At 36.3% G+C, this 13,233-nt stretch overlaps 2 protein-coding genes across 2 annotated transcripts in view; one reads left to right on the top strand and one right to left on the bottom strand.

Moving 5' to 3' along the window:
- ERICH6 (glutamate rich 6) overlaps positions 1 to 13,233 on the bottom strand; it is a 44,671-nt gene that overhangs the window by 17,039 nt on the left and 14,399 nt on the right. The window contains exon 11 of the mRNA XM_073232216.1: positions 401 to 486. Coding sequence (XP_073088317.1) covers positions 401 to 486 — 86 coding nt within the window. The remainder of the gene's footprint in view (positions 1 to 400; positions 487 to 13,233) is intronic.
- SELENOT (selenoprotein T) overlaps positions 1 to 13,233 on the top strand; it is a 77,134-nt gene that overhangs the window by 57,618 nt on the left and 6,283 nt on the right. The gene's annotated exons all lie outside the window — the stretch shown is intronic.

Below are 13,233 nucleotides of genomic sequence, written 5' to 3'. Positions count from 1 at the left end.
CAAAAAATGCACAAAGCTCTTCATTTTGCTGTTGTATGTAATTGCAAAAAATTCAACTGCCTTTGTTCAATACTAGGATATAGGTTAAATGAAGTATAGTTCACCCCTACAGTGAAATACCATGAGGTTATAAAATGGTGATATATCTCTGTATGTATTTATTGCATATTATGTAAAGGGGTGAGTTATAAAATACTAGTAACTAGAAGAATTGATTTTTAAAGAATTATATATTTGCTCATAGGAAAAAGGAAAGATTTATAAAAAGAAGGTAACAGCTTTTCCCTGGGTAGTAGCATTTGAGGATAATATCTATTTTTCTGTTTATGTATTTTTATATATTTTCTCTCTCTGTAAAGAAATAAAGCCAATAAAAATAACTTGTTTAAAGAAAGGATACAATATTTGCATTGTCCCATCTGGAAATGACGTCAGAAACTTGCTGCCATGTTTGTAGTACCTCTCTGAAAGCTCATTCCTCACCGTCTATAAGTCACAGGCAATAAAAGGATACTGAACTGTTAATTGTTTCCGATACAACGCATTAAGTATGACAACAACAGACATCTCTGTTTGTTAGGCAGTGATACAAACCATTTCTTACTTTACATTTTTGGCCTTGCATCAGTAGCAAGGAACAATCCTTGGGAATCAGTAAAGATCAGCCCTAACTCTTGCAGCTAACTTGATAATAGCCTTCGCAGCAGCCCTCTGATAAAAGGTGCCTGTTTGAAGGAGCTTGTGGTTGGTTGGTTGGTCAGTTTTTACTTTATTCACATATTGCTATAGAAACAAAACAAGATAAAAACCAGCCCTAGCACAATGGAAATCTTTGAAATATTGATTGTTGTGGTGGTTACTGTCAATAGTCATGGAGCTGTACATCTAAGAAAGGTGGATTTCACTGTATGTGAATTATTCTTCAAAAATTGCCTTTGAACTCCAGCTTGTGCTGTAGCATCTGGTGTCTCTTCATGATGGCTCATGAGGTTGCTTGGGCAAGATACTTAGTGGAGTGCGAGCAGATGAAGAGAGAAATAAAGAAATTCACTGTATGTGAATTATTCTTCAATAAATTGCCTTTGAACTCCAGCTTGTGCTGTAGCATCTGGTGTCTCTTCATGATGGCTCATGAGGTTGCTTGAGCAAGATACTTAGTGGAGTGCGAGCAGATGAAGAGAGAAATAAAGGGAGATATTCTGGATTAAAGCTCCACGTTTAACTATTTTATATGAAATAATAGATGAATTTATACCCAACAAGGCTTTATAATAAAGATTCCATTTAATTCTATTTATTCTGGATCTTGAATTGTAATCAAATGGGTATAGAGCTGAATAATTAATCGAAAATTTCATGCAATGGTTGCTATTTCTTTTGGAAGATAATATAGTTTTTCATATTTAAAACTTACAAAATACATTGAGTTAAGTGTTAAAACATGGTATTCTGTTAATGAATAATTATAAAGTGAATACCCATGTTATCACCATCCAGGTCAAGAAATAGAACGATGCTGCTGACTTAGAAGCCCCCTGTGTATCTGGCACAAAGTCAGTATCCTTCCTTCCTAGACATAACCACTAGTCTGACTTCATAGTCATTGCTCTGCCCTTTTAAATTTATAAACAATACAGTTTAACTTTTCCCATTTTGAATTTTACATAAATGGAATCATAATTATGTAGTTTTTGTATTTTGTTTCTTTCTATTAACATTATATTTGTGAGATATATACACATCCCAGTGTGTAGCTGTTGTCCAATAACTTTTTTTTGTGTATATTCCATTGTATGAATTTATCACTGTTTACCTACCCATTCTATTCTATTGTTAATGGTTATTTGGGTTGTTTCCAGTCTGGGGCTATGATAAACTATTTAAACATTTTTATGTATGTATGCTGGTACCCAGTTCCGCTGAGATATTATACCTAGAGGCAGAATTTGCTGAATCCCAAGATATGCCTGCCTTCCCCTTTACTAGATAATGCCAAAGTGATTTCCAAATTGTACCAATTTACATCCCACTAAAGGCAAATAACAGTGACTATTGCTCTATATCCTTCACAACATTCAATACTTTAAACTCCCGCTTAACTTTTTAAAACTCCAGACTTTATTATTATTATTGCCAATGTCTAGGTAGGTACTGATCTCTAATTGTAGCTTTAACTTTCCTTTCCTAAAATATAAACATTTTCCTTTTAATTTTCCTCAGGTTACACTAATGAGGTTGAGCACATTTTCATGTTTATTAACCATTTGATTTTTCTTCTTTGAGAAGTGTCCGAGTTTGACCCATTTTTTTGTTAGGTAGATTTTTTTTTCATGGCGATTTACAGAAATTCTTTATATGTTTAGGATTCAAGTTCTTTGTATATCATTTGTGCTGCAAATATTTCTCCCTTCACTTGCCTTTCACCATTTCAACTTTAATTTATCAAATTCTTTATGGATACTGCTTTTTTCATCAGATAATAAATCTTCCCCCAGCCTGAGGTAATAAAGCTATTCTCCTATATATTAAAGAAATCTTTGTAGTTTTGCATTGCACATTTAGGTCTTTAATCCACTTGGAGTTGATTTTTACATATGATGTGTGGTAGGGGTTCCAATTTCTTTAAAAAAGTATGGATATCTGGTTCTTCCAGCATTATGTATTGAAAAGATGTTCCTTTCTCCGTTATTGTGCAGGGCCACTGCTGTCATAAGTCAGAGTTTATGTATGCAAGAGTGTGCATTCTGTATCATGGATTTCTCTGTTTATCTTGCCCCAACACTACACTGTCTTACTATATTCTGTAATAGCTTTTTATATCTGGTAGAGCACAGTCCCCTCTCTCTCAGCCTCCTTCAAAAATGTATTGGCTATTCTAGGCTCTTCATATTTCCATGTAAATTTTAGAATCAATTTGTCAAGACTTCCCTTCCCCCAACACACATAAATATACAATCCTGTTAGAAAAGAATGTCATCTTTAAAATATTTAATCTTCCAACCCATGAACATCGGGTCAAATTTGTTGTTCAACAGGTTGTTCAACTATTCTATTGTATTAGTATTACTATTACTATTGTCTAATGGTCCTCTTAATTATTTTTACTGATGTCTAGTTTATATACAATCTTAGATTGGTTTCAAGTATACAGCACAGTGGTTCAACCAGTTACCCATATTACTAAATCCTCATTCTCACTAGTGCAGTTAATATATGTCAGCATAGGAAGATGTTATAGGACCACTGGCTATATTCTCCATATCGTACTGCCATCCCTGTGACCAACTTATATTATGACTGAGAATTTTTGTGCCGCTTTGCTCCCCTCACCCTCCCCACCCACCTATCCCCACCCCTCCCCCATGGTAACCAGTAATCACTTCTCAGTGTCTGTGAGTCTACTGCTGTTTCGTTCAATCTGTTTTGCTTTGTTTTTAGATTCCACAAGTAAGTGAAATCACATGGTATTTGTCTTTCTCAGTCTGGCTTATTTCATTGAGCCTAATATCCTCTAGGTCTATCCATGTTGTCACAAATGGCAGGATTTCTTTCTTCTTTATGGATGAATAATATTCCATTGCATATATATACCACATCTTCTTTATCCATTCATCTATTGATGGACACTTAGGTTGCTTCCATATCTTGGCTATTGTAAATAATGTGGCAAAAAACATAGGGCTGCATATAACCTTTCGAGTCAGGGATTCTGTTTTCTTTGGGTAAATTCCTAGGTGTGAGTTACTAGTCATATGGTATTTCTATTTTTAGTTTTTTGAAGAACTTCCATACTGCATTCACAGTGGCTGCACCAATTTACATTCCCACTAACAGTGTAGGAGGGTTCCCATTTCTCCACATCCTCACCAACACTTGTTATTTCTTGTCTTTGGGATAGTGCCCATTCTGGTGTGAGGTGATATCTCATATGGTTTTGATTTGCATTTCACTGATGATTAGTGACGTGGAGCCTCTTTTCATGCCTGTTAGCAGACTGTATTTCTTCTTTGGAAAAATGTCTATTCAGGTCCTCTGCCCATTTTTAAATTGGGTTATTTGGGGTTTTTTTGGTGTTGAGGTGTGAACTCTTTATATATTTTGGAGGTTAACTCCTCATCTGATAAATTGTTTATGAATATATTCTTCCATACCTTAGGTTGCCTTTTTGTTCTGCTGATTATGTACTTTGCTGTACAGAAGGTTTTTAGTTTGATATAGTACCACTTGTGCATTTTTTGTTTTCCTTGCCCAAGGAGTTGTGTCCAGGAAGAAATTCCTCAGGCTTATGTTCAATAGAACTTTGCCTATATTTTCTTCTAAGAGTTTTATGGTTTCATGTCTTATATTTAGGTCCTCAAACCATTTTGAGTCACTTTGTATATGGAGTTAGACAGTAATCCAGTTTTCTATTGCATGTAGCTGTCCAGTTTTCCCAATAGTCCTCTCAATTTTTGAGGAAGGTAAGGTAAAGTATCCCATTTTGATTATGGAGTTTCAAATTTTTCCTTTTACTTTGAAATTTTGCTTTATATTTTGAGTTTATGTTAATGTGGGAAATTGTTTTGTGATGTTATAGCTTCCTGGTGGATTAAAACTTATCATTATGAAGTGATCCTCTTTACCTCTAGTAATGTCTTTAGTATTTTTATATTATAGTACTTTTATTATTTATATTTAATATTTTTGTATCCTTATATTTTTGATGTGTCTCTTGTAAACAATGTATGGTTGGAATTATTCCTTTAAAAAGGTAATCTGAGAGGAGAAAAGATGATGGCATGAATAGGATGATGGAAATTTCCTCCCAAAACCACATATATTTTGAAAATACAGCAAATACAACTATTCCTAAAAGAGTGACCAGAACTAAGAGTATACCAGCCAGTCTACATCTTGGAGAAGTCATCATCTCACAGAAAAGGATAAAGTGAAAAGCCATGACCCAGCAGGAACTGAGCACTCTCCCTGCCCCAGCTCACCCATGGGAGGAAGAGAATCAAAACGGGGAGGGAGTGGAAGCACAGGACCGCTAATACCCAGCCCTAGAAATCTACCCTGGGAGCACAGACCTACTCTGCATGGTGATCTGGAGATTAGAGGGGCTGAAAACCAAAGTCAGAGACTAAGACTGAGAACAGGTTCCCATGACTGGCTGCCCTGGGACAAAAGAAAAGCAGGAGCTTTAAAAGACTTCTCAAGAGTCATAAGGCTGCTAAAGGGGCAAGGGTTTAGGAGAAGGAACAGGTGGACAAAATTGTCCTGACACACTCAGCCCAGCAGGTTGGGAACTTTTAGGAGCTTCAGGCACTCTATCTCCCTGGTTGGCAATGCAGCCCTGAGGCCCCTCACCATGATAAGCAACCTGCTGCTCCTTCTTACCCACCAGCACCTGTGCACAAACCCACTGTCCCCACCATAGCTGCAAACCAGCCATAGGACAGCCCTGCCTACAGCAACTATACAGCTTAATGCAGAGGCTTCTCCTTGCAAGCAGCTAACTGGCCCAGAGAGCAGAGAGAGGCACAGTGACCAGGAAGCATGAAAGGACTTTGGCCTCCCTGCAAACACCTATGCCACTTGCCAGTGACCCCCACCATTGCCCTAAACAATCCTGAAGGCCACACCACCCATGGCAGCTTAGGGGATTAACCCAGAGGCTGCTCCCTGAATGCAATTAACTGGCACAGACAGTGGAGACAGGCACTGACTGTGGCTGGCAAGTAGGAAGGGACATTGTCCTCCCAGCTGACACCTGTGTCTTTTGCCTGTGACCACTCCCATTGCTCCAGGACTATGAAAAGGCAGAAGAACCTTTTTCAACCCCAAATCCCTCAAACACCAGAAAGAGGGCTTGGTGAGACTGAAATAACCAATCTTCCTCAAAAAGAATTCAAAATAAAAGTCATAAACATGCTAATGGAGCTACAGAAAAATATTCAAGAGCTAAGGGACAAATTCAGGAGGCAGATAATTGAAATGAAACAAACAATGGTGGGATTTAAAAGCAGAAGAGATGAGATAGAGGAGAAAGTAAATGGAATAGAAATTAAAGAACAGAAATACAGAGAAGCTGAGACAGAGAGAGAAAAAAGGATCTTTAGGAATGAAAGAATATTAAGAGAACTGTGTGACCAATCCAAATGAAACAATATTTACATTATAGGGGTACCAGAAGAAGAAGAAGAGAGAAAAAGGGATAGAAAGTATCTTTGAAGAAATACTTGCTGAAAACTTCCCCAATCTGGGGAAGGAAATAATCTCTCAGGCCATAGAAGTCCACAGATGTCCCAACACAAGGGACCCAAGGAGGACAATACCAAGTCATACAATAATTTAAATGGCACAGATCAAAGACAAGGACAGAGTATTAAAAGCATCCAGAGAGAGAAAAAAGATCACCTACAAAGGAAAACCCATCAGGCTATCATCAGACTTCTCAGCAGAAACCTTACAGGCCAGAAGGGAGTGGTATGATATATTCAGTGCAATGAAACAGAAGGGCCTTAAACCAAGAATACTTTATTCAACGAGATTATCATTTAAATCTGAAGGAGGGATCAAACAATTCCCAGATAAGCAAAAGCTGAGGGAATTTACCTCCCACAAACCATCTCTACCGTGTATTTTTTTTTTGAGAGGGCATCTCTCATATTTATTGATCAAATGGTTGTTAACAACAGTAAAATTCTGTATAGGGGACTCAATGCACAATCATTAATCAACCCCAAGCCTAATTCTCAACAGTCTCCAATCTTCTGAAGCATAACGAACGAGTTCCTACATGGTGAACAAATTCTTACATAGTGAATAAGTTCTTACATGGTGAACAGTGCAAGGGCAGTCATCACAGAAACTTTCAGTTTTGATCATGCATTATGAACTATAAACAATCAGGTCAAATATGAATATTCGTTTGATTTTTATACTTGATTTATATGTGATTCCCACATTTCTCCATTATTGTTATTATTATTATTATCATTTTTAATAAAATGCTGAAGGGTCTCTACAGTGTATTTTAAAGGGACTGCTCTAGATGGACGTGTGCTTAAGGCTAAATAGCTGTCACCAGAGGGAAAAAAAACCACAGCAAAAGTAGACCAACTAAATACTACACAAATGCAAAATTAAATCAGCTACCCACTAAGTCAGTCAAGGAATACACAAAGAGTACATAATGTGACACCTAACATATAAAGAGTGGAGGAGGAATAAAAAGAAGGGAGAGAAAAAAGAATTTTCAGACTCTGTTTATAATAGTGTAATAAGTGAGTTAAGGTAGACTGCAAAAAAGAAAAGAAGCTGCCCTTAAACCTTTAGTAACCACAAATCCAAAGCCTGCAATGGCAACAAGTAAGTACATACCTATTGAAAATCACCCTAAATATACATGGACTGAATGCAACAATCAAAAGACATAGAGTTACAGAATGGATAAAAAAGCAAGACCAATCTATATGCCACCTACAAGAGACTCACTTCAAACCCAAAGACATACACAGACTATAAGTGAAGGGATGGAAAAAGATATATTGTGCAAACAATAGGGAGAAAAAAGCAGGTGTTGCAGTACTTGTATCAGACAAAATAGACTTCAAAACAAAGAAAGCCACAATAGACAAAGAAGGACATTACATAATGATAAAGGGGTCAGTCCAACAAGAGGATATAACCATTATAAATATCTATGTACCCAACACAGAGGCACCTGCATATGTGAAACAAATACTAACAGAATTAAAAGGGGAAATAGAATGCAATGCATTCATTTTAGGAGACTTCAACACACCACTCACTCCAAAGAACAGATCAACCAGGCAGAAAATAAGTAAGGACACAGAGGCACTGAACAACACATTAGAACAGACGGACCTAACAGACATCTCCAGAACTCTACGCCCAAAAGCAGCAGGATACACATTCTTCTCAAGTGCACATGGAACATTTTCCAGAATAGACCACATACTAGGCCACAAAAAGAGACTCAGAAAATTAAAAAATATTGAAATTGTACCAACCAACTTCTCAGGTCAAAAGGTATGAAACTAGAAATAAATTGTACAAAGAAAAAAATAGGCTCACAAACACATGGAGGCTTAACAACATGCTCCTAAATAATCAATGGGTCAATGACAAATTAAAACAGAGATCAAGCAATATATGGAGACAAATAAGAACAATAGCTCAACACCCCAACTTCTGTGGGCCACAACAAAGGCGGTTCTAAGAGGAAAGTATATGCAATTCAGGCCTATTTAAAGAAGGAAGAACAATCCCAAATGAACAGTCTAAATTCAAAATTATTGAAACTGGAAAAAGAAGAACACATGAAGCCCAAAGTCAGCAGAAGGAGGGACATAATAAAGATCACAGAAGAAATAAATAAAATTGAGAAGAATAAAACAATACAGAAAAATTAAATCAAGAGCTAGTTCTTTGAGAAAACAAACAAAATAGGTAAACCCCTAGCCAGACTTATTAAGAGAAAAAGAGAATCTACACACATAAACAGAATCAGAAATGAGAAAGGAAAAATCACGACGGACACCATAGAAATACAAAGAATTATTAGAGAATACTATGAAAATCTATATGCTAACAAACTGGATAACATAGAAGAAATGGAAAAGTTTCTAGAAAAATACAACCTTCCAAGACTGACTAAGGAAGAAACAGAAAATCTAAACAGACCAACTACCAGTAATGAAATTGAATCAGTCATCAAAAAACTACCCAAGAACAAAACTCCTGGACCAGATAGATTCACTGCTGAATTTTATCAGACATTTAGAGAAGACATAATACCCATTCTCCTTAAAGTTTTCCAAAAAATAGAAGAGGAGGGAATACTTCCAAACTCATTCTATGAAGCCAGCATCACTCTAATACCAAAACCAGGCAAAGATCCCACAAAAAAAGAAAATTACAGACCAGTATCCCTGATGAACAAAGATACAAAAATACCAACAAAATATGAGCAAACTGGATTCAAAAATACATCCAGAGGATCTTACACCATGATCAAGTGGGATGCATCTCAGCAATGCAAGGATGATACAGCATTCAAAAATCCATCAACATCATCTACCACATCAACAAAAGGAAGGACAAAAACCACATGATCATCTCCATAGATGCTGAAAAAGCATTCAACAAAACTCAACATCCATTCATGAAAAAAACTCTTAACAAAATGGGTATAGAGGGCAAATATCTCAACATAATAAAAGCCATATATGAAAACCCATAGCCAACATAATACTTAACAGTGAGAAGCTGAAAGTTTTTCACCTAAGATCGGGAACAAGACAGGGATGCCCACTCTCTCCACTTTTAATTCAACATAGTACTGGAGGTCCTAGCCATGGCAATCAGACAAAACAAAGAAAAGGCATCCAGGTTGGTAAGGAAGAAGTCAAACTGGCACTGTTTGCAGATGACATGATATAGTCAAAAAGATGACATGATATATCAAAAATCCCTAAAGAATCCACTCCAAAACTACTAGAACTAATATCTGAATTCAGTAAAGTTGCAGGATACAAAATTAATGCACCGAAATCTGTTACATTCCTATACACTAATGATGAACTAGCAGAAAGAGAAACCAGGAAAACAGTTCATTCACAATTGCATCAAAAAGTATAAAACACCTAGGAATAAACCTAATCAAGGAAGTGAAGGACGTATGCCCTGAAAACTACAACACACTCTTAAGAGAAATTAAAGAGGACACTAATAGATGAAAATTCATCCCATTCTTTTGGGTAGGAAGAATTAATATTGTCAAAATGGCCATTCTGCCTAAAGCAATCTACAGATTCAATGCAATCCCTACTGAAATACCAACAGCATTCTTCAATGAACTGGAATAAATAGTTCTAAAATTCATATGGGACCACAAAAGATACTGAATAGTCAAAGCAATTCTGAGAAGGAAGAATAAAGCTGGGGGGATAACACTCCCCAACTTCAAGCTCTACTACAAGCAACAGTAATCAAGAAAATTTGGTACTGCACAAGAACAGAACCATAGATCAACGGAACAGAATACAGAGCTCAGATATAAGCCCACATATATACGGCCAATTAATATATGAAATAGGAGCCATGGACATATAATGAGGAAATGACAGCCTCTTCAACAGCTGGTGTTGGCAAAACTGGACAACTACGTGTAAGAGAATGGGACTGGATTACTGTCTGACTCCATACACAAAAGTAAACTCAAAATGGATGAAGGACCTGAATGTAAGTTATGAAACTATAAAACTCTTAGAAGAAAACATAGACAAAAATCTCTTGAATACAAACATGAGCAACTTTTTCATGAACATATCTCCTTGGGCAAGGGAAACAAAAGCAAAAATGAACAAATGTGACTTCATCAAGCTAAAAAGCTTCTGCACAGCAAAGGACAGAACCAGCAGCAGAACACAAAGGCATCCTACAGTATGGGAGAATACATTCATAAATGACAGATCCGATAATGGCTTGACATCCAAAATATATAAAGAGCTCATGTGTCTTAACACCAAAAAGTAAATAACACGATTAAAAAATGGGCAGAGGATCTGAACAGACACTTCTCCAAAGAAGAAATTCAAATGGCCAACAAGCATATGAAAAGATGCTCCACATTACCAACCATCAGAGAAATGCAAATTAAAACCACAATGAGACATCACCTCCCACCAGTTAGGATGGCCAACATCCAAAAGACAAACAACAACAAATGTTGACAAGGATGTGGAGAAAGGGGAACCCTCCTACACTGCTGGTGGGAATGTAAATTAGTTCAACCATTGTGGAAAGCAGTATCGAGGTTTCTCAAAAAACTCAAAATAGAAATACCATTTGACCCAGGAATTCCACTCCTAGGAATTAACCCTAAGAAAACAGGATCACAGATTCAAAAAGACATATGCACCCCTATGTTCCTTGCAGCACTATTTACAATAGCCAAGATATGGAAGCAACCTAAGTGTCCACTAATAGATGAATGGATAAAGAAGTTGTGGTACATATGCACAATGGAATATTACTCAGCCATAAGAAGAAAACAAATCCTACCATATGCAACAAAATGGATGGAGCTAGAGGGTATTATGCTCAGTGAAATAAGCCAGGTGGAAAAAGATAAGTACCAAATGATTTCACTCATCTGTCGAGTATGACAACAAAGCAGAAACTGAAGGAACAGAACAGTAGCAGACTCATAGAACCCAAGAATGGACTAACAGTTACCAAAGGGAAAGGGACTGGGCAGAGTGGGTGGGAAGGGAGGGATAATGGGATTAAGGGCATTATGATTAGCACTCATAATATAGGAGGGGCATGGTGAAGGAAGTATAGCACAGAGAAGACAAGTAGTGACTCTATAGCATCTTACTATGCTGATGGACAGTGACTGTAATGGGGCATGTGGTGGGGACTTGATAATAGGGGTAATGTAGTAATCAGAATGTTGCTCATGTGAAATGTGAGCATAAGATTGTATATCAACTATACCTTAATAGAAAGAAAAAGAGTCAGGAAGCCCTGAAGGGGGAGCTCTCACACAGACACCTGGAGCAGCTTACTTTGCATTCACAGGCAGGAGGAAGCTTACCTTACTATCCCAGTAGAAGGAAGGAAGAATTCCTCCTGGCCCATCAACAGCCCAGCCAATGAGAAACTTTCACAACCCAGCCAACAAGAAGCCTCTACATTTCAAATTCCCAGTTTCTTCCAGTGAACTGGACTTTTGTTGAAAAACACCACTCCCAGCTCCCCCTTTTTTCTATAAAAGAATGCTCCTCTCCTTTATTCTCCAGACTTGCCCATAGTTTGCCATAGTTTGCATATCCCAAATTGTAATTCAACTGCTATTCCTGAATAAATTCTTTTTGCTGGTGAAAAAAAAAAAAAAGTAATCTGACAGTCTTTGTCTATTAACCAGAGTATTTATTTTACTTATATGTAATTACTGACATTCCTTGATGTTTTCATTTTGTTACTTGTTAGGTGTTTTTCTTTTCCCTTATCCTTTCTTGTCTTTGGTGGGGCAACAAATCACTCTATTCTTTTATTCTATCTCTACTAGCTTGGAAGTTATTCTTACTGCTTCTATTATTTTTCTGGCTACCCTAGAAATTTCAGCAAGAAAACTTAATTTATCAAAATCTGAACTCAATTCATGTATTTGCCTTCTCCCAAACCAGGTACTTTACAACACTCTAACTGCATTTAGCCTTCTTCCCATTTCATGAACTATTTTATCAGGCATTTTTATTCTACACTGTTTTTTTGAAACTCCACAAACCATTATTATTATTGCTGTTGTTGTCATCATTGCTGTATTAACAGCCAATTTTTAGTTTTATCTTTGGTTGGGTCTTAACTGCATTTAACTCTCATCTTTTAAGTTTTTAATGTCAGCTGTATTTTTCATTTCTGCAAGTTCATTTTTTTTCAAACCTGTTATGGCATTTTATAGTTTTCTGTTATCTCCATATGTCTTCAAACTGATCTTTTATTTTCATAAATATAGATAGATTATTTCAAATTCCAAAGTGTTTGCAGGTCTTTTTTTCTTATTGGATATTGTTCCTCTGGATTTCCAACTGTGGTGTTCAGTTTCCTTGTATTTTTGAGTATTTTTCATTGTGTGCTCATAATTTAACTTGAAAGATAATTAGTAGGAGTAATTTGAGGGCTGGATGAGTAACCATCTTCCAGACAGGATTGGATTTGATTCCATCAAGCACTTCAGTTCACTGCTGCCCCTTAAATTCTACATCACCCAAGAGAAACAAACCTGATCTCCATAATCTAACTTCTAGGAATTCATTCTCAGGACCTAATATAAAAATAAATTTATACACAGATATTCAAAACAATGTTATTTCGTATTTAAAGAACTGTTAACAAACTGTATGTCCAATAATAGCGAAAATGCACATAAGATATTAAAATGAGTTATTGTATTATAAGTATATAATATTATGGAATTTTTTAAATAATTAAGCTAAAAGATAAAAATTACATGTTATATAATTGCACATATGTAAATGAAAAACTATGCATAAAACAACTCTAAAACAGTGCTAATAGAACTTTTGTGACCATAAAAATGTTCTATACGTGCACTGCAATCCAGTAACCATTAATCACACACAGCTGTTTAGCACTTGAAACATGACTAGTGTGACTAAAGGATTACATTTTAAATTTTATTCAATTTTAACTATT

The sequence above is a fragment of the Manis javanica genome, chromosome 3, assembly GCF_040802235.1.
Source record: "Manis javanica isolate MJ-LG chromosome 3, MJ_LKY, whole genome shotgun sequence".
NCBI classification, from domain to species: Eukaryota; Metazoa; Chordata; class Mammalia; order Pholidota; family Manidae; genus Manis; species Manis javanica.
Note: the sequence above shows the minus strand (reverse complement) of the source record. Positions and strands in the feature narration are given on the sequence as shown.